At 38.2% G+C, this 21,911-nt stretch overlaps 1 protein-coding gene across 1 annotated transcript; it reads right to left on the reverse strand.

Moving 5' to 3' along the window:
* Positions 1-435: 435 nt before the first annotated feature.
* On the reverse strand, positions 436-20,612 carry MACC1 (MET transcriptional regulator MACC1). The gene is made up of 5 exons (XM_041466208.1): positions 20,496-20,612; positions 14,446-14,560; positions 10,322-12,360; positions 7,689-7,877; positions 436-753 (listed from the first exon to the last, which is right to left on the reverse strand). Exons 1-5 carry the CDS (start codon positions 20,610-20,612, stop codon positions 541-543), a joined length of 2,673 nt encoding a protein of 890 aa, XP_041322142.1. The 3' UTR covers positions 436-540.
* Positions 20,613-21,911: the final 1,299 nt, after the last annotated feature.

Here is a 21,911-nt window from a genome sequence, read left to right on the forward strand (position 1 = left end):
CACCTGTTTTTCCGGGAACTGTTGAATTCCTGTGTGGTGAGACAATTAGATTAGTTCTGTCACAGATGAGGATGAAAGAATCTTAAAAATTTTTCTGTAGACTAGCCTGCACCCACTGAGGGGTTGAGGGGTTTGAGCACCAAATATTAAATGTATTAAATATTCAGATTTTCATACTTCACTGAAAACAATGTAAACCTAGGCTCCACATGCTGAACTTACCCATGAATAGTTCTGTTTTTAAAACTGATCTCTGCCTAGAAGTCAGTGCAATCAGAAATAGCTCCTTTTAATAGAATACAAGTCATTTTTGTTGACCTCATTAGTTTAATTCCCCATTCTTTTCTTATTTACTCAGAAGCACTAGCATGCTCTGGCAATCCGTAGTTGAGAACCATAGGGCTGGACCCAACATCAGCTCAGTTAAAACAAACTTCATTCTGTCATGCTATACAAGTGTCTCTGAAACATAAATACACAAATAAACTCTACACAGAGGTGTAGTTTCCTAACAGATTTTCCAAAAACATATTTTGTCCTTTACTCTTCCTCCATTTTGGAGAAGGCACTTGCTCTTAACACCTCCATGCAATTCACAAGAATTAGAGCTCCAGTTAACTCTCGCCACTGTTTTGTTACTGGGTTTTTCATTTTATCCAAGGCTGATTGCAGGTCTTGTAAGACGTCTCTGTAACCATCTCCATAATGGGCAGCCCAAGTGTAGAGAAAGTCATATGCAGGTTTCCACATCATCTGAAAATAAAGGAAAAAATATATTGGTGGCAGAAATTTAATTATTGAGAAAAAAAAAATAGCTAAATAGTTGAAAATTCATAGAAAAGCGAAAGTAAGTGTTTAACCACTGGGCATGCTGAAATGGTTTATAAAAAGAGGCCTGTTGATATAAAAACTCCAGTAATCTTATTTACATTATTTCTATGAAACTCTCAAATTCTCAGAGAGGTAAATAATAGATAAATTCTTCATTCAGATGAGTATCACTATGTCAAAATATATTCCTTGTCTGGAACTATAAGTCAAAGAACAAGAGTGGAAGGAAAATACTTTTCATCTTTTGCAATGCACACATCCATGTTTTAGGTTGGGGGTGTGTATTCTATTTGCCATCTGTTAGAGGTATGGCAGCTTTCTTCTGTTAATTGGGTGGTTTTCTTTATCTCTTCCACAACCAATCCTCCCTCCAGGGAGATATCTTCTGTTAATGGGCCATTGAGTTTCACTCCATGACTGATAAAACTACATCATCCCACTGTGAGAAGCTCTGCCCAGAGGGAGGAGCCAAGCATTCCCAACTGTTTATAATCAGAGATTTGGAACATTACCGTCAGCCTTTTTCCACTGGATTCCAAGAAGAGCAGCTTTCTTCTCCACTGGATTCTCAGAGAAAGACCAGGCCCATCTACACCACCACTGGACCTTCAGAGAAAAGCTACACCCTTCTAGAAGATCACTGCTTCAACAGAGCCACACCCATCACTGCAGGAGGACTGCAGCCACCATTTAATCAGGACTGCTACCAATATCCTGACCCACAAGGTATCAGGTCATATTCTGACTGTGTCGGTGGTTTGTTTTCTTTTTTGTGCTATTAGATTGGTATTTTAAACTTTCCTCATAAAGAACTGTTATTCCTATTCCCATATCTTTGCCTGAGAGCCTCTTAATTTCAAAGAGGGGATTTATATTTTCCATTTCAAGGAAGGCTCCTGCCTTCCTTAGAGGACAGCTGTCTTTTCAAGCCAAGACAACCCAGCAACAGTTTCCCTATTTGGTTGTGCTTTTGATGGTTACTGCCCCATTAATCAACATCCTACTGTCCCTCTACTCAGCCTGGAAATTTTAAGCATGCGTTTTGCCTTTCAGAAATGTTTTTTGACAACAGCAGCAGAAATTTAATCTGGCTGCTGCCATAAAAGACAATAAAAGATGCTTCTAAAAAGATGTCAGCATCCTCAGGCTAAGGAGAATCTCCAACTTCTATTACATACAGGAGGCAACCCTGTGGGAAAGGATGAGGGAAAGGTTGAGGTTCCTAATACCTTCCTTGCCTCAGGTTTAAATACCCAGACCAGCTGCTCTCTGCATATCCATTCTACTGAGCTGGAAAACAAGGATGGGGAGCAGAATGAAGTCCCCTTAATTAATTTAGATTGGATATTAGGAAAAAAATTCCACACCCATCACTGCAGGAGGGCTGCAGCCACCATGTAATCAGGACTGCTACCAACATCCTGACCCACGAGGTGTCAGGTCATATTCTGACTGTGTCGGTGGTTTGTTTTCTTTTTTGTGCTATTAGATTGGTATTTTAAACTTTCCTCATAAAGAACTGTTATTCCTATTCCCATATCTTTGCCTGAGAGCCTCTTAATTTCAAAGAGGGGATTTATATTTTCCATTTCAAGGAAGGCTCCTGCCTTCCTTAGAGGACAGCTGTCTTTTCAAGCCAAGACAACCCAGCAACAGTTTCCCTATTTGGTTGTGCTTTTGATGGTTACTGCCCCATTAATCAACATCCTACTGTCCCTCTACTCAGCCTGGAAATTTTAAGCATGCGTTTTGCCTTTCAGAAATGTTTTTTGACAACAGCAGCAGAAATTTAATCTGGCTGCTGCCATAAAAGACAATAAAAGATGCTTCTAAAAAGATGTCAGCATCCTCAGGCTAAGGAGAATCTCCAACTTCTATTACATACAGGAGGCAACCCTGTGGGAAAGGATGAGGGAAAGGTTGAGGTTCCTAATACCTTCCTTGCCTCAGGTTTAAATACCCAGACCAGCTGCTCTCTGCATATCCATTCTACTGAGCTGGAAAACAAGGATGGGGAGCAGAATGAAGTCCCCTTAATTAATTTAGATTGGATATTAGGAAAAAAATTATTCACGGAAAGGTAGGTCAGGCATTGGAAGAAGCTGCCCATGGAAGTGGTTGAGTCACCATCCCTGGAGACATTTAAATCACATGTAGGTACTTAGGGAGATAGTTTAGTGATGGATTTGGCAGTGCTGAGTTAACTGGATAATCTGACTAGCTGATCTTAAGGGTCTTTTGCAACCTCAATGATCATGTGATTCTAACATGATTTATCTGTAAAATCTGTTTTTAAAAAGCAGGGGGAAAGCACCGAAACACTCTAAAACAGGCAAGTCAAAAGCTTTTATAATTTTTTTAATCAAGACATAAAATTTAAAAATTTTCCTGCCAGAAAGAAAGGAAATTAAAAGATAGGTTACCAGCGCTTTTTTGTTTTTCAAACTACAATTTATTTGCTTTATGCCAAACAAATGGAGCAGATCCTTAGCAGGTGTAGTTTGTCATTGGTCTAATGACATTAATTAAGTTATAGCAGCATGATTCAGATACTAAGCTGGACTTTTATCTTTCAAAGTGCTGAGTGAATTTGCTCAGTTAACAAATAAAATAATTATTTTTCCAGCTATTGCTTTTCCAAATGTTACTTGGGCAATCAAAATTCTGGTTTCCCTCTCCTTATTGGCAATAAAGGTTTTGCAAACAACAATTGAGTTAACAGTTGCAGGGATGATGCACAAATCCACAAAGAAACCCATGACTCTCCTAAAAGGTTCTGTCATTCACTGTTTCAACAGGAACATACATATGCATATGGACTGCACATTCACATACATATATATATGTATACACACACACAAAAATTATCTGGAAGTTGAGGGTTTTTTAGCATCTTTTCCTCTTTTATCAAAAAAAAACAAACAGTTTTTATGGTTCTGAAGGATAATTCTGAAGGAAATTGGTTATTTCCTCAATATTATCTTATTAATTTACAAACAGTGCACAACAGAAAGCTTTACTTCCTTAATTTAAGCTTTATTTACTTGATCCCTGGAGGAACTGAGTAGGAGGAGAATTTCTTTGGTCATAGTTCTGAACTTTCTTCCATATTTTTGGAGAAAAGCAGCTTACCCAAGACAGATTCTGTCATTTGTTTCTGTAAACTTTTCCCTCAAATTCTGCTGCCATATGCAAACGGCAGAAAAACCCAAAAACATTAGACTTACAGCCCCATAGTCTCATTAGTCTAGTCTAGTCTAAACTTACTGTCTCAAAGTCTGATTAGTCTAGTTTCTACCTTGAGTTTAAGTAATAAAAAAGTGCTTGTGCTTTCAATGAATTTTCTCATTTTCGGTCTACAGGAGAGAAAGGTATCATCATTTTCCCAAATGAATGGTGCCTAATTTTTCCTAATTTTTCCTTTAAGCAAATCTTTCTTAAGTCATAACCATAAGGTTACAGAAGGAGAAGAGAAAAGTACATTGGTGGTTGGTGGGAAGAAGGAGATTGATGAATTCTTTTGGGGTTTTGTAGAGAGGCTAAGTTGAAAATAGTTTTTAGTGTACTACTGTAAATATTATATATTATAACATATTTTAATGAACTAAAGCAGTTCACTACTGTTGCATTTATGCTGGGACCAGAAAGTTTCTGTATTCTTATTTTTAGCTTGATAGCCAAAGCAGCCAACAAGAGAAGCTGGCATCTCCTGAAATTCTATTACTGGCTATGCTCTTTCCTGGTCTCTTTCATCATTTTCTTACATTCCTGTTAAATCAGGATATTTAGAGAATGAGGGTACAGTCTTCTGTCTTCACTAGAATGTGCAAAAACAATAAATAGGAAAAGATGTTATGCTTTGACTTATGCTGAAGGTCCGTCTGACTTTGTAATAAGGCAGTTGGCTGAAATGTCCTTAAATACAAACCTTAGTTTCCTCTAATCATGCACAACTGTTGTTTTTTGTTTTGGTTTTTTTGTGTTTTTTTTTTTTTTTTTTAATCTAAGACAAAAGAAAAGAAGAAAAAGGAGAATGTAGAGGTCAAAAGCTTTACAAACTGGTCGCCACTGGTTCATAATTAAGTCAGCAATAATCTACACACTCATCACATTAAACTAGTACTGCAAACACAGCAGTGTGGTTCTAAGGCTTCTCCACATCCACGTACTCTAATGCAATGGGTGAACTGAATTGCATTCAAAATTCCTGAATTGTATCAAAGCAGAATCTCATGCAAAATATTCAATCACTGCAGCATCGTGGTCAACTCTCATCTCAGCTGTGTGCATGAGTTTTCCTTCTTTCCCTGTCTCTCTGCTGAGTGTGCAATAACAACACCTATATCCACCGCAAAATGATATGGAATTTACTGATGAAAATGCTTCATAAACTATGCACCAATTTTAAGTGCCTCAAGTTGCCTCTGTGATCATCTGCAAGATTTCTCCCACCAAGAAAAATATGAAATTTAAAAGCAGAAACATTTTTTAAGCAATCAGTCCTCCTGATGATGGGACAATCCTTGGTGGGGAATGCACTAGTTAATATTTTCATATAATCCTCAATAACTAGGCAAAACTTATTAACCTCCTCCAGCTTTGCTGGGTTTCAGGTTTTAAGGCCAAAAACTATTATCAATAGAAAAGTTGGAGGTCAGAAGAAAGCACTGATATCCACTAGAAAATACTGAAATTTAAGTTAGATTCCAGAGAACATTATGGGTACTGAGTGATCGCACAAGACACTGGTGCTAGAAACCTTGTGCTCTGAATTCGCACCCATATGGAAAAGCACAATTAAAAAGCTCTCCCAAAACCAATAAATCCTCCACAGGCCCAATATAATCTTTGAGAAAAGACACAGAAATACAGCAAAATTCTGATCTTTGATTGCTTGTTGAATGTTCTCCAAAAAAAAAAAAAATTTAATTATAATGAGTTTGAATGCACTATGTTTTGTCAGCAGATGTTGTCACTGAAAGGCAGAGAATTTTCTGGGTGGTTTGCCATAAAAAGAATACAAAAAACTCCTGAAAACAAATGAGTAGAGTGTATGGGATGTGAGATAGACTTCATGGAAAATCAAAACCCATTCAAAGCAAAGTAAGTGTTTATTTAAAAATTTTCTTAATATAAAAATAAATAGGCATGATTCTGGGAAAACAGTTATAAGATTGTTTTATTTCTACTGTCTATCAGCAAAGGGAAACATTCCCAAATAACATGGAGACCAGCAGAGTTGTATATTGTTCATGTCAATAATTCCTTCTGTAGAAAGCTGGGGGTTTGTTAGCCAAACACATAAAGCTTAGTAACTAGAACAAAAGTGCAGGAAATCAGACAAGCCACTGCCTAACAGTAAAAAAGAAAAAAAACCAAGAGAGTAGATGTGGGATTGGAAAGGCTGATAATGTTATGAGAAAAAAATGGAGGAAGATAGATCCAGACTAAAGTACCCAGAAATGAAAAAAAAATACACAAAGTAGCTCAAAAAGAAAAACTGGATCTGAGAAGGAGGCAGTGATTGCAAACAATTATGGGGAAAATTTTGTTGAAAAGTGCTGAAGCACATGAGCAAACACATAGAATTTTGATCAAATGTTGATTGGGGAGGGAAGGAGGGCAGAGCATTCAAAAGGAATAAGAGGTAGTAGTTCCTGATTAGAGCAGAAATATCTTGATAGTTATCACCAAGCAAATGAAAACACGATGACAGATGCACTGGATTCAGACAGTGGAAAGGAGTGGAAAGGAAAGGTTTGGCAGGGAATAAGTAGAATCAGCTACAGGAAATAGAAAAATGAAGAAAAAATTATCTTGAGTTGTTGTGAACCTGTGAATGGAAATAGCAATTCCTTTGGCACTAAGAGTTGAGGAAGAGGGAATGCAGTCTGGATCACACACGTTACCTGCAGTAATCAGGAGATGATGGTATAGGCAGAGGGAGAGTCAAGCCTGAATGTAAGTTGTCAAGTCAGAAAGATCATTCATCAATGCTCATAAAAAGGGGATTTTCAGAGTAAAAACCAGTCTGGAACCTAGAAGTCATTGGCACATAAGTCTGTGGGAAAGAATGGAGCTACTGCATGCTTTGGTGTTAGAGGAGAGAAGGGCAGGAAGCAACTTGGTTGCCCAGGGAAAAGTATGCCAGGAGCAGAGGCTGACCCTCAGCTCAGAAATGTGGACGAGTGTCCACCCCAAGTCTTGTGCCATATTTGACATTGCATAGATGCTGTGAATATCTCTGGTCACCTCAAATGGCACTAGAGATTTAATTAGGCACCTAAATTGCTCCTTAGATCTGTATGCACTAAAATATATCTGAGAGGAGAAATTGACTTTTATACAAAGCTCAAACTTCTGTACAAGAAAAATGCTTTACAAAGGAAAAAAAAAATCATGGTCTACATGACAAACTATAAACTTAAAGCATAGATTTGCCACATTCATATATCAGAAGTAAAATTGCTGTCAGGGCTTCCAACCTCTTCTCATGCTACTTAAGCTAAATGACAAAAAATGTTACGCTGGCACAGAAAAGTATTAATGATAGAAGTCAGCTTCTTTTATGTGGAAATAGCAAAAGCTGTACAGAGTGTGATTAGAAGTGGCTCCTGCAAGGACCGGCTGGTCCTCCTCACTGTGTCTGAAACAACAGCAGAGGTGAGAGTGAGGTTAACAAGTGGACAGGACAACAAAAAAGGATTGAACCTAGCCCTGAAGCTCAAGACAGGAACTGAGACCTTCACTGTACAGTGCAAAAGGAAAGAAGCCTGTAAAACCAGGAAGGGGGAAGGTCCCTGGATGTGTTTGTGCAGAGGAAGAAATGTGCATGCACTGTCACACCAGCCCCTTACCTCCAGAGCTACTGCTCCATTTCTCCCGTGGTGGGGCACTTCATAAGCCTCTATTTGCTGCTTTGTGAGGCGGGCTAGTTTCTCCGCAAGCTCCCGCCAGCTTTTGCCAAGCTTGACAGCTGAAGTCAGGATGATGGTGTCCTGGGTAAGACGTGCCACTAATCCCTGGCAATCTATTTTCAAAAGTGCCTGCAACAGTGATTTGCATTAGTGATCCTTCACCAGTAATTACAAACAGAACATTTAAATTTAATTTTATAGCACTTTTCTGCATCTCTACGTAAATAGGAAGACTTTTTTTACTTTTGTGTTCTTACAAATATGTGGGATTTTTTCCTACAAAATGGTGTTGCCAACACTTTCAGAGGAAAAATGCCCATGAGCTTTAGAAAAAAAAATCAAGCTGGCATTCAGCGCTTCAGCATTCCAGTGTCAAGTGGGTCCTGCCAAGCTTACAGATCCTGAAAGAAATCATACTTCTCCAACAAAAATATTTGGGACAAAAAAAACTTAGCTTCTTAGAAGTATGACATGAAACTTCAAAATTAAGTTAGAGCACTATTATACTAAAGTGTGGTCCTTAATCTAGGGCTTTATTCGGAAAATTACACATTGGCCAGCATCTTTTGATTTACTCCTCCCACAGAGCTAATAATTTTTTTGACCATTAAGGAGAAATGCAAACATTAAACCTTTCCCTCCTCCTTGCCAAAAGAGCATTTAAAGACGCTCAAATTAAAATCGTTGAAGGAGTATAACGTTGAAATGTAGATATGTTGCATTTTTCTTTATTTCTTTGGAGAAGAGCTAGTGGGAAAAATAAAGGTTGGGTTTTTTCCTTCTCCTCAATTAACACCAAAATATTCCACTGAAACTGTTGAGGTTTTCAGGGAAAGATCAAGAGCAAAATACAGAAATTTTCCTTGTTTTTTTATACTGATTTTTACTGCAGAAATCAGACATACGTGTGATTTAATTTTAAAGTGTTAACCAGTAAAATCCTCACAGCAAACAATAGAACTCTGGTAGACAGAATAGTGAGTATTGTACAAAATTCCCCTAAAATGGAGACAAAGTTGTTCAATTTGTGTTTGCTCTGATAAGCACGAACCCTATAAAACACAAAAAATTGAGATTTCTTAAAAGAAGTAACTGGAAATTCTACCCAAAAATTACATGGATGACATCTAGACTTATATCTAGCTCTACAAAGACAAGGACCTGTATTGGCACATGTTAACAAAAATCCATAAATCTCACAAAACAGAACATTGAGCAACCTGGTCTAGTGAAAGGTGTCCTGCCCATGACAGGGTGGTTGGAATGAGATGATCTTTAAGGTCCTTTCCAACCCAAGCTGTTCTATGATTTTGTAAGCTTAATTTAATTATGCCCCACTTTTTGCCTGTTTTGTAATGAACCATGTTTCACTCTATTCAGTTTAAAGTTTGGACAATTCTCACAATTTTTAGGATCCCCTCTCCTTTTTGTAAAGAGACATGACAGACTTTGCTGTACGTCATACTGGCTCAGTTTTATACCACAAAGTTTGATGTGCTCTTAAGAATTGTAAGTGGCTACTGCTGCCAAAACTTTCTGAATCCTGCTGAAATTGCTGTCAACACTTCAAAGGGGATGGACTAGTTTTGAGAAGTAAACTCAGCTGAGGTTTACAGTTCAGGATAGTCAAAAGGCTTTAGATGAATAGCTACAATGTGAGTTTTTAAACATCCATTTTTGTAATATTTTATTTTCATATCAGAAATTTAATTATCTTCTGTCCCTTAATAGGCTGGTCAACTTTTCTGTCAGAGCCAAGGAGAGTATTAAGTGACCATTAATTTCAAATTAATTTCACACGATCAGTAAGTAAATTAGGATGGTTAACAGTGCCACTTATTACGTGGAAGTAATTAGAATAAACTCTTGATTCACATTTGGCAGTATTTAGTCACATGGAAGTTGTCCAATGGCTTACAAATGAGATCCATGAAAATACACACTGAAATACTCATAATGTCCTTCTTAGGCCACTACAGCATTGACTATGAAGTTGTAAGGAGTGGATAGAAAATCTTGCCCTCAACATTTGAATCGACATGTCCCTTTTAATCATAGAAAGCTAAGCTAGCCACAACTTACCATAGACAAATATCTATGTATATATATACAGATATAGACATATAAATAAAAGCATATATATATAGATATAGATTATATCTGTCTATGTCTATGAATGTATGGTGGAATTCCCACAGTATAGTAATGTTACTTAATACTTCACAACAGGAATGTGAATTTCTCAGGAAAGCAATTTACCAAGACAAATGACAAAACAATTTCAATCATGGTTATTTAAAAACCAGAAAAGTCATCTTAGTCAACCTACTAAATGAAGACAGTTCATGCAGCATTAACAGAAGACTGTTCAGAATTAATTGATCAAAGTATTATTCTTCATGAGAGTTTGGATGTATTTTTCACCTATTGGTGTCTATAACTTTTAGTAATATATTCAGGTTTATAGAGATCCTGCAAGGATACAAAACCATGTTTTCTTGTTCCTACATTACTAATGAGTAGTTTCTTGTCAATACATTCCCAACAAGCCAGTTAGCTCATGCAATACTTACAACAATGAGTTCATAAAGAAATAGTCTTTTTTTTTTGTTAGCATGGCAGTCTTGCTTCATCTTTTTCACAACATGTGCAACTCTTTCTGATTCCTTATCAATATGTGCCTCATTAAAGTCATCCAAAGACATATGTGAGTATCCCAACACCTCAGCTAAAGCTCTCCAGTCATAAACACTCTCTGATACTGTCGACAGAACTACTGAGTAGATGTAAGTCAGTTTTTTGAATGGCAATGCAATTTGTTCAACAAGATTCCTGGTTGTTAGCTCACTATCAGCAGTGTCCATAGCTTGTTCTTTAGAAATAACTTTAATGTTTTTGCAATGTACAAGACCAATCTTTCTTCTGAGAACTCCCACATACCACTCTTTGATTTTAGTTTGTCCAATGGCTTTAACTTTGTCTTCACCAAGCAGTGCTATTGTGTCTCCTTTAAAATATTCCAGCAAATAGTCAATCTTATTCTGACGTAACACAGTTTTCAAAGCCACACCATAAGTATTGACACTCAAAGTTTTGTCTTGAAACTTTGGATATTTTATTGCTGGTATCAACAGCCATGGTGCAGACTTGATTTCTTTGCGGCTTTGTAGGCGATTTGGTCTATTAATAATTCCACTTAATTTTGGAGCTGGATCAGGAGTTGTAACATGGAACTGTGTTACTTGGCTACTTTTCAAGATTTTAATCTGAACAAGGAAAACAAAGAAATGCATCTCCCTGCATCCAAGCATGGAAAACAGGAATTGTTGGCGGACCATTTCACCAGTTTTCAACTCCTCCTTTTTAATATTTTTGCTTTGATCTTCCATTTTTACTTGAAAGTCTGGATCACAGGATATCAAAGAAATGTTTAGGTCTTGTGGTTTTTCAAGCAGAAATGTATGCTTTCCCCACAGCTGAAACACCACAGGAGGCATACTTTTCCCCCCTTTTTTTATATCGCAAATCGTGAGTTTTCCTGGAATGTAGTTATGACTAAAGACTGTAAAAACTGCTGTAAAAGATGGATGAATATATTTGGGACCATAAATTCCAACTGAGACTGTTCTATGGACATAGTCCCACACATTAGTTGCTGGAGGCTGGATTTTGCTTGCTTGTACGGCAATCACTGCATACATCACATGACTTAGGTCCGTTAGCTTCACTTGTATGGTGTCTTGATAAATATAGCAATTCTCTAGCTTCTTAAAAGGTCCTTCTTTGTTGAGACTAAAAAAACACACAATATCACTCATAACTTGGCTGAGTGGATCACTCTTCACTTTAGCTGCAACTTTTACTTCTAGGAAAATGGCTTCGCTTGTGTTGAGGTTGCTCAGTGTAAGTTCTATCAGAGGACTTACTGTGCTGGACAGCTCATTGTTGCATGACAATGGAGGGTTAAGGATAGCCTTTAAACCAACTTCTTGGAATTCTCCTGGTAATACATGACCCACAGGGACATGAATGTTGATGTCTGAGTCAGGTAGCTGTACTGAGCCCCCTTCATGACTCAGTTTACAAACTACATGAATGTCTGTAGCTTGTGTTTGTGCCCACCCAGGGCTGTGGCTCATGGCTTCTAAATCCAGGCAGGACCGGGTGAGCTGTCGGTGGCTCAGCCAAGCCATCTTGTAGGCTTCACGGTCATTCTGAAGCCATGTCAAATCGGAGGCTGTAGTTTTTTGAGGGGCTGTCTTGTGAGGATTAAATCTTTGGTTATCAACTATATCCAGGAAATCAGAGACACTCTTGGATCGTCCAGATCTTCTTGCTGAAGTCTTTCTCAGGAGACAGTCAATATCTAGCTCATCACCTGATGAATCCAATGAGTCCCTATTGCTTGAAATCTTAGAGAACAAATAAGATTTTTCCTTTAAGATGGAAAGACGCTTATTATTTTCATTTCTATTGGAAGCAGCTATGTCATGTACAAAAGGGTTGGATCCTGACAATTCATTCCAGAAAGGATTAGTCTTGGAAACAGATTGGGCATGTTTGAATACACCAGGCCAGTCAATATCCAAATCCAGTTTACTTTCATTGGCATCTGTTTAAAAGAAAAAAAGAAGCATTTCCTGAAGCACAGAGACTTGAGATGTCCCATTCATGTCCAATTGATAGTTTATTAAACTAAGAGGTGATTAAATTTTCTTACTCAAATACACACAGATAATTTCTGTATTTCTTCTTCTCGTTTTTAAACAGTATCAATGTTGATTTAATTAAGACTCTTACTTAATAGAAAGACTGCTAACAAATTAGTGCTGAAAAACAAATTGGTGTTGAAGGATATAAAGCATCTTCTTTGAGGTGCTGATCATTATCAACTTGTGTTGATAGATAATGATAAAGTTCCATAAGGTTCAAACCATTATATTCATTAATCTTTGGCCTCTTACAAAATGCTGGGCTTCTTTCCTTTGTGTCTGTCTCTTTGCAAAGATTAAGCAACTACAGTTTCATTTTTCAAACACTGCAGATTGTACAAATAAATGCACTATTCAAGATTCCTTTTCATGTTTGTGCATGTGCATTTAATCGATAACAGCACTCTTACAATTTATCTCTTTGTGTGTGGAATTTTTTATACTAGCTTTCCATAAGAAAACAGTCATTGATATAATTTATGAGACTTTGTCCAGCTTGAAGTTTGGAGAGAAATGTTTGTGTCACTACTAATTTTCTAAGATTGCATTTAAATAAACAAATCCATAAGTGATGCATAGTGATACTTATAGATGTTTTAATAAAAACATATGGAAATAATAATATGTTTTAGTAAAAATACTCATTATTAGCAGTAATACTTATTTTTTTTCTGAAGAGGAGATATCCTTACATTTTATATTAAGAACTGTTCAGAGAAGCTGGTTTACAGTTGATTGTGACTCACCCTTTTTGCAATGGAATACCTGCAACTTTTTATGCTAAGGGTTTCTATTACTTCATTTTGCCATTTTTTTCTATATGTAGAGGCTATACCATCCCTTCTTTATATATTCTTGCAAAGAGTTTAAATTTTAGAGGGAAAAGGCATTATTTCTATTTTTTTTCACCATATCTATAGCTTACATTATTACACCTTCCATAGTACTTTCCATTTCCAAGGTTAATCTATACTGCTCAAAGGCAAGCATGACAGTGCATACAGCTACAAAAAGAAAAAAAAATTTAAATGTTAGTACTTCGCTTTTTGTTTCCTTTTTCAAATTGCAATAAAAAGCCAAAACTGTGATGTCTTTCTACGGTTCCAGAAAATTCTCAGCTTGGAAGAACTAAGGTGGAGTTTACCTATTTGCCAGCTGCCTATCAACAAAGCTCTACCATTGTCTTGACAAAAGCCTTCCAGGTGAGCTGTGAGGGGGATTGAGCCCAGGAGAAGCCTCCTCTTCCTCGAGCACTTTGTTTTAACCAGGGTCACCAGAGGGGGACATGCTGTTCAAGCACCACCGAAAAGATTTGGCCCATAGGCCAAAATCTTTCCTTGTGCTGTGATGTTATTACAGTCAGATCAGCATTGCCTATTAAAATTATAGATTAATTAAGCCCAAAATAAACAAGGGTTTCGTTTGAGGTTTTTCACCATGCTAAAGGGCATGTTTCTACAGGAAAAATATAAGCAGAAGACTCTGTCAGAGCCTGAGTCACTAGGACAGACGCTTTCTCATGCCAAGAGCATGAGAAAGCACAACAGCACAATTACTGGGGTGCAGCATGTCAGCAAAGAAATAATTCCTGCTCTACAACTTACACAGCAAGTGCCAGGCTTGCGTTATATCTGCTACTGGACAAGAAGCTAAAAGAAGGCCTTTTGGAGGGCAAAATTTTCTCAGCTTTGGGGTTAAAATAGCAAGGAGATTAAATCAACTTTGCCAAGACTCCAGTTTTTAAATTGAGCTAACTTCAAAATTGACCTGCCTTCATGCTCTTAAAACCCTAAATTAATCTAGTTTGGCTAAGAACTTCCTCCTCTCTTCCCCACCTTGACCCCCAGTAAACGTACTCAGTAGCATTTGCTAATGGAACATTAAGGATTTCAGCTCTTCCTCACAACCTGCCTGACCCAGAGTTTTGCAGAAATAAAGACTTTAGCTGGAGAGCCTTAGCACAGAAAATAGCAGAAGAGCCATACTGTAGCTGTCTGAAGGTGTCCGGTCATCCACATCAATCAAAGTCCCCTCTGACCGGCTTCGTGGAATCTCTCCACTGCTTATGGAATCTGTTCCACTGCTGGAAGAATTTTCCTCCTAGAAGACAGTTAAGCATATAAAACATCAGCAAGTATGCAATTTGAAAAAGGGGAAACTGTTGAAGAATAGTTGAGCATGTTCCTGTAGCATGACATGAAAAAAAAGTGAAGGTTGGATTATGAGTAAATTTATGAGCTCTGCCCAAGAGCATCACAATCCTGAGTCTTATGATTGTATGTGCATCAAACCCAGCAGATGCTACAGCTGCAATACAATGTGATACCCCAGCCCATAGTGGGGTCTAATAACTCACAAATTTAAGTGTCTTGCAATTGGAACTGAGCCAATTACACAATAACTTCCACTCAGGTCTTCAATAAAATATTATTTTAAAAATAAAATAGACATCCTACCTCCTGTTTTCAGGTGAGTTTGAGTAGAATCATTAAGGGGGAAGATCTATATCTGTTAATTTCCATGCCAATTAATAGAAAGTATTTTCAACCCTTTCTGCTTTATTATTTTTCTTCTATTCCTCTCTGAAAGAAGATCAGGTCAGATTTCCTTCTAGTCAGTTCAAGAATGACTTAAAGTTTCCTCCCTTAGCGACCACACCGTCATAGCAACAGCCTAAGAGAGGATACTCAGGTCTCTCTTCTTCCTTGTTCTGGCTACAAGACGTTCTGTTTCATTTTCGTGCAGTCCCTTTGAGGCAGGCAACAGAAGGATGAGCCTCTCAAAGTACACTGCCTAATGCTGAAGAAAGCAGGAATTGTTGTGTCTCCTAAAGAAAGAGGAGTTACAGAAGTTTCAAGCAAGCATTTAGTATCCTACATGCTGAAATTACTGTATCCCAGAAACAGAAGCTGGAGGAAATAAAATATGAGATCTTTTGTGCAGAAAAGCTCTTCAAGTTAGTGCTAAAGAGCAAGACATCATCTAGTGCCTTTCCCAGAATCCTCTCACACATCCTATATGTAGTGAGACATAAATGCTGACGGTCAACAGATACATTAAGATACCTGTGGAAAAAATGGGACAAACAAAGAAATAAGGAAGGGGGAGGAAGAGAGAAGGAAAAAAATCCAGAACTTTTTTGGATCCATACATGGCATACAATAACTTTGTTTGGGAGCCTGAAATAATGCAGCCTCTTACTACTGCAGCAAACATTGCAGTCTAAGTAGATCTCTTTTTATCACATTTAAAATTGAGGGAAGAAAAAAAAAAAAAAAAAAAGGATTGGGCCTCATCTTGCTGTGGCTGTAAGAAAAAGGAATTTTCAGTTCCAATTCCAGTAGGTGAGTTATGGGAAAAAGAAGCATACTTTATATCCAAGCATTACTGCAGAAAGCTGAAGGCAGCTGTTTGTTTTCATTGCCCAATGCCATGGTTTCAGATATCTCCTTTTTTTCCCTGCAAATATAAATTGGTACTTTTTGCTCTTACCACAAGAGGTACCTTCAGCTAATGGCAGTCTGTTCAGGTGCTGTTTTGTACACAAGCAGCGTGCACGGCTGAGGTCAGGCAAAGCTCAACAGTCACCCAGCACCTCTGAGGGCTCTATAGACTTCAGGTTCCTTTGTTACCAGAAACCTCTTTTACTTGGCCTTTGGAGTCCTGATTTTAGCTAGTAGGTAAAGCTAGCCTCCAAAACCAGTACATTCTGGCTTCTGCTACTACTACCTCACCAGAACAAAACTGGAAACTAAAATGCCTCCTTAGTCCCAGCACCATTAATTCCAAGATCTGGCATTCTACATCTGTACAAAGATATCACTCTTTCTTCTGTCTCTGATGAGTGTGCATATTTGATAACATATACAGACTCCTCCAAAGGAAATAAATTTTGCTTTGCTGCTGCATCTCAAAATGCTGAAAAGCTGAACACATTGTATAAGTATGCAAGATAATTATTTCTGGCTTCTATGAACATACTGTGGAAGTTTAATCATGCCAGCATAAGGTATCCATGGTCTAAAATATCAAAAAATGTACAAAAAGTAAGTCTTCATTTTACAGTACCAGTGTAATTGTTGCCAGCACTAATCTCTGACAATTTACTGATAATTCACAGGTGAATTTAAGAATAGTTCTTTAAATAGTTAAAACACCTACAATTATTTCAGTAGCTGCATAAAGTGGGAGGCAGTAAATAAGGATGACAAAAGGGCATAAGAGTGCAAATTAACAGGGGCTAAAATAGGAAACTCATGGAGAAGGGAGAAGAAGAGAGTAAGAGAGAAAGAAGAACAATCTTTTTACCCAGGGGGATTATATTGAAACAGACATGACAACAAGACTGCATGTGGAAGTTTTTTAAACAAAATAAGGACTTCTGCAAATAGAATATACCATTTCCTTAAAGTTCCCTCTGGGAATTCCTCAAAATGTTCATCACTAGCCTGGCATAGAAATAGAAAAGGCTGATACTGAAAAGGAAAACCACTTTCAAAAATAATCCTCCACCCCCATGAAAGCATTTCTTGGTATGACAGAATGATGAGGGATCCCTTGCGACTGAGGCACGTCTTCAGGCCAGCCAAGCAGAGGATGAGAGAAGGGGGGATATATAAACATTCCTGGGCAAAAGATGACCCCATTCAGCCAGCATGTCAAGGGATGTGGGAAATGCTGGGGACAAGCTGTGCACACACCCCTGGGTACTGGGCAATGTGCCTCCTGCACAGGGTTACATCAGCTGACAACAGGGTCAGGTCCTACCTCTTCTCTGTTCCAGCCTGAGTGCTGGGAATGGCTAAAGCCCCAGTTTCTTTCTATGACAAAGAAAATTAGAAAAGCAAATGCTTTTCTAAAAAACCCTTTTCCATGGATACATTCAGTGATGAAATATCATCCCAAAACTTTTGGTAGCACAAACCTATTAACTAGGAACTTATCTGAACAAATTCTGAAGAACAATCATTCATAAGAGAAGTGAGGTGAATGCATATGGGATAAACAGGCATACTGATCAACATTGAAAGGGAAAGGTATAAAAAGCTTTCGCTGCAAAAAGAGGGAACTGTGTATAGGAAGAACCAGACACCAAGTTCTTCATTTGCTGTAGCAACTGAATAAGAAAGATGTAAACTGACAAGTGCTTAATGGTGCGAGGAATTATTTGACTGATGGCTCGTCAATTCACAGTGGGAAGTCAGGAGGGAGTGAAGAAGTGAAGAGGTTGGAAAGAGATCAGCTGTGGAGGTGACCAGTGAGTGAACCTGAGCGACTGCTGAGAGATGTGGCACTTTTTGCATGAGGGCAAGCAACACTTAGCCAGGTGCCTTCTGCTGGGGCTCGCTTGACCCATAAGAGCATGGGACTCAGGACCCAGAGCATTGCTGGCAGCACTGTTACATAGGTAGAAAAATGCACTAGATGCCCTAGAGGAAGAAGAAATTCTAGGGTAGAAATCTCAGTTTCAAGTCAGGAGACAGATTTGCTGCAGACGGCTTTTTTGCTGCATAAAATGCCTCCAGAAATTTCTTCCAGGTTTTTCAAAATTCAAGGGCAGCACCTTTTTATTTTTTTTCCCAGTCTGCCTACCAAAAAATCCATATCATGCTGTGTCTAAAATAGTGGTAATGAAAAAAAATAAGAAAAGCCCAAAGGCAAACACACTGCCTTTGCCTTCAAAAATAAGAAAGAACACATTCCATTCTGTTTTTTAAGTATCAACATCCCAGACAAAAACACTAGCAATTTATATTCCATTCTACCTTAATCCTTCTACAAAAGTAGGGTTTTTTTAAGAACAGACCTCTCCCGTGGCCATGTCTCTCCAAGAACTTCTACATGTTCCACAAACAGACAATGCTACCCTTATTAAAAAGGATTCATGGCTTTTGTGTCGAGGATGAAGTTTATGCATTAGCAGTGTCACAGCAAGAAATAGACACAGGTGTTGGTGATGTGTCTCATTCCTCAGGCTCATTTTTGGGTTACATGGGGGAAAATTACTTTCTGCTTATGTAGGTTGGGTTGTTAGACTTTCAACTTTCTTTCTGAAAAAGGAGAAATGTAAATGCATCATAATGTTAAATAAAATCTTCCTCATCTAACAAAATATTGAGTATACTGAATTATTTAAATTCTATTATATAGAGAGAAGAAAAGGAATTCTAAAAAGACAGCAATACACAGAAGAGGGAGTGTGTCAGAAGGACTGCACATCACCAACAAAAGTAAATCACTGCCCATTCTCAGCAGACTAATATATTTTTAAGCTAACATTAGCTACAGTAATAAGCTATATTGTAATTGTCCCTTGCCTCTTGAGGCCTAGAACAGCGTTATGCAGCTCAGAGTTAGATGAGAGGCTCTTGGACCAAGTTACTAATCTTTGATAACAGAGCTGTGCTGTAGGCAGGGGCAGTACAGCATAGCAAATGGAACACTCAGCTGATGTGAGGAAGCCTTGGACATATTTTATCCTGCTGCATGTGAGGCAGTCAAGGAAATGCATCTGTATCTCACTTCTAACAGGGATAAAATTGGCTTTTAATGTTCAGCATTGAAAGTATTCAACCCCTAACATGCTAATACTCATCAGAAATATTAATGATTTAGTATGACCCAATACCTTGCCATTTTGGCTGTAATTATAGAAAGGAATTTTCAATAGATGTATCTACTAGTTTGCTCTGTTGTTAAACAGTTGCCAAGTTTGGTACCTACTATTTCAATGTTCTGAAAATTTATCACCCTTTGGGAACAGCAGAGCCATTCACAGAGCTGAACAGGCCAACAGCAGGCCAACAGCAGAGCCTGAACTCAGGGCTTAGACTTTCTGCAGACCCAACATTGGTCTGCATGGCTGCTGGGAACTGACACAATCACTCTTATAATGCTTCACCTGAGCTGGAGCTAAAGGGTAGAGCTGGTACTGTCAGCAAAACAAAAATGGGAATTGAAGTGGGTCATTCTCTCAGTACATTTCCACTATTTTGCAGATGGGTTTTTATAGTCTCTGCTCAGGTCTGCACAACCCAGAACTGACTGCTTTTCAGCCTGTTTGGGGAACACTATGCAAACAAAAATAGCTATACTCTACATACTCCCTCCACAAGGCAAGTATCCTTCCTTCCACATATCTACACTTCTAAAACTGCTTGTTATAAATGGCAGAGTGTTTATTTTCAGTTATAAACTTCACATTTGGGAATATTACTTTCCAAAAGCCTCAGAAATGTGTAGTTAAGTTTTGATGTTATCTTTTAGATTTTAGTTACCACTCTCAAATACGCCACTGTTTCTCTTAGGCCTCAGGAAAAAAGAAACTTGTTGCCTTCTACTTACTTTAATTAATAACTTCTTCAAGAACAGGAAATGGAAAATAACAATCTCACTAACAAATTACTTAAAGGAAAAAACTTTGCACTACGAAATTGCATTATTTTTTCTTTTTTATGAAAGGAGAAAACATTGCAAGTTTATTAGCCTAATTCTTCTATCGATGTCCTTACACCTATAAAAACAATCATTAAAAATCACACTGAATTCTCACTTAGTGTGTATACTTGTACATGCTTTGGAAGCACAGTAGTACAATATTACAATACTACAAGTATTGTAATATTGTAATACTGACTGAAGCCTACAGCTGCTCCGTCAAAGTGGATATTGAAAGTACTCTGTAAAGAGCACCTTTACTTTAGAAATTTCATTACAAAATAAAATTTCCATTTCTAGGAGCCACAAGCGTTTCACTGTCACCATAATTAATGCATTAAACATTGCAGAGCAAGGCAAAGCCTGTATCTACCAAATTCTGCCTGTGAACCAGAGCCCTGCTGCTTTTCCTTAAGTACTTTTAATGTTTGCTAGGATGACACAGAAACCTCAGCTATCAAAGTTTTTAATCAACCAAGAGAAGTGGGAGCTACCAGGATTCTCAAAATCTGTTAGCTATTTATATCCCTGTGAACTATAGCTGTGATCACAGGATTTTAAGTACATGATACCACCAAAGTACTCTATATTTCATTACCCTGATTTCTTCTTCTCTTTCCACTAAGCTAGACTTTTTCTCACATCCAGGCTGCTTGCAGGAATCGCGCTGGGTCTTTAACTGAGCAGCTTGCCTGTCAGTGTCAAGGGAAGACATCTGCCCACTGGCTTGGCTTAGAGAGTGCTCCCAACCCTGCATAGTATTTATTATGTCCTTCCCTGGGAAAGGCTCAAGTCTGAGTCTGTTAATGCCACGAGTCAGCTTTGAGCAGGACAGATACGAGCTAAGGTCTCTGAGGGCAGGAAGCAGTGGTGGGGGACAGAAGTAGTGGAAGCACAAGCTGAAATCCTTTGCATGCCTCAGAGTCACTGGGGCATGACCAAAAAGGAAAAAAAAAAAATCCTTCCTCTGTCCCAAAGACTTGATTCTGGAAACACTCTTCCAGATTTTCCAGTTATGTATAGAAAATAGCACATCCACTATCCAGCCAGAAAACAAGCATAGGATCCACTTTCCAGACAATCAAACCCAGGTCAAGTAGTGAAGCAGTTCTTCAGTTCTTCCGTAGCAATTGGCAATCAGGCACTTCTGAGTTATATGTTTCATAGAAATAATTATTTTCAAATTTAAGGGCTGAGCACAGGCAGGGAAGAAATCCCTCTTGACTTTCAACATTTAAATGTCTCATCTGGCCCAGTGATGTGATAAAAAAATCCTGCAAAAGCTGTGCTCTCTTCACAGCATCAGGGTAAAGCAGAATGCATCAAGGAAACCACCCAGGGAGGAAGACCAGTGTTTTAGTTGCTCATAGCTCTTAAAGCCCTTGAAATTATTATTGTAATTAATATTAGCAGCAGATTTTGAGCACCCAAACTCATCATCTGGATATGTTGCAAATATGTAGGATGGTTTTTCTGCTATTTCAGTCTAGGAATGATATGACAGAGTGACGTGGATGACACTGTCATGATCCAGTCTTGAACATCTAACTGTGGAACTAAATTGCCTGTCAGTGTGCTGCTTGGATAGTGACACTTTATTTTGGACAGGTGTAGATTAAAGATGCATGAGCAAAATACGCACTAAGAGCCTTGCAGGAAATTGAACCTGATATCCAGGCAGATAAAAGGTGCCTTTAGGCTCTTGGTGTCCTAATTTCAGCAAATTGAGGTGAGTGCCCAGAGAAGGATACAGGGGGACACTACAATGTGCTGTGCTTTTGATGAGGTACTAGAAAAGCTTCTTTCCATGAGCCTCAACACAAAGGAAAAACATGTCAGAAAGTCTGTACTGTTAGGTGGACCTTTTCACATGGAATCACTTTGGTTTGATGTTGGTTAACTTGGAGTGGGGCCAAAAAGCCACAACGCACATACCAACCAAAAAATGAATTAACACATTAAGACACATGAAGAATTTCCTTTGTGATGTTTAAACTATCTCAGGCAAGCTTTC

Source organism: Pyrgilauda ruficollis, unplaced genomic scaffold (assembly GCF_017590135.1).
Source record: "Pyrgilauda ruficollis isolate IOZ18807 unplaced genomic scaffold, ASM1759013v1 scaffold2, whole genome shotgun sequence".
Classification (NCBI taxonomy): Eukaryota; Metazoa; Chordata; class Aves; order Passeriformes; family Passeridae; genus Pyrgilauda; species Pyrgilauda ruficollis.

What these genes read in the sequence shown, in the direction of transcription:
- MACC1 (XM_041466208.1), bottom strand. Translation starts at nt 20,612, where the DNA reads ATGTCTTCCCTTGACACTGACAGGCAAGCTGCTCAGTTAAAGACCCAG. An exon ending in AAAGAGAAGAAGAAATCAGG is followed by an intron (nt 14,561 to 20,495) that starts GTAATGAAATAT and finishes ACTGTCTTCTAG; the next exon opens with GAGGAAAATTCTTCCAGCAG. An exon ending in ATGGAGCAGTAGCTCTGGAG is followed by an intron (nt 754 to 7,688) that starts GTAAGGGGCTGG and finishes CTTTATTTTCAG; the next exon opens with ATGATGTGGAAACCTGCATA.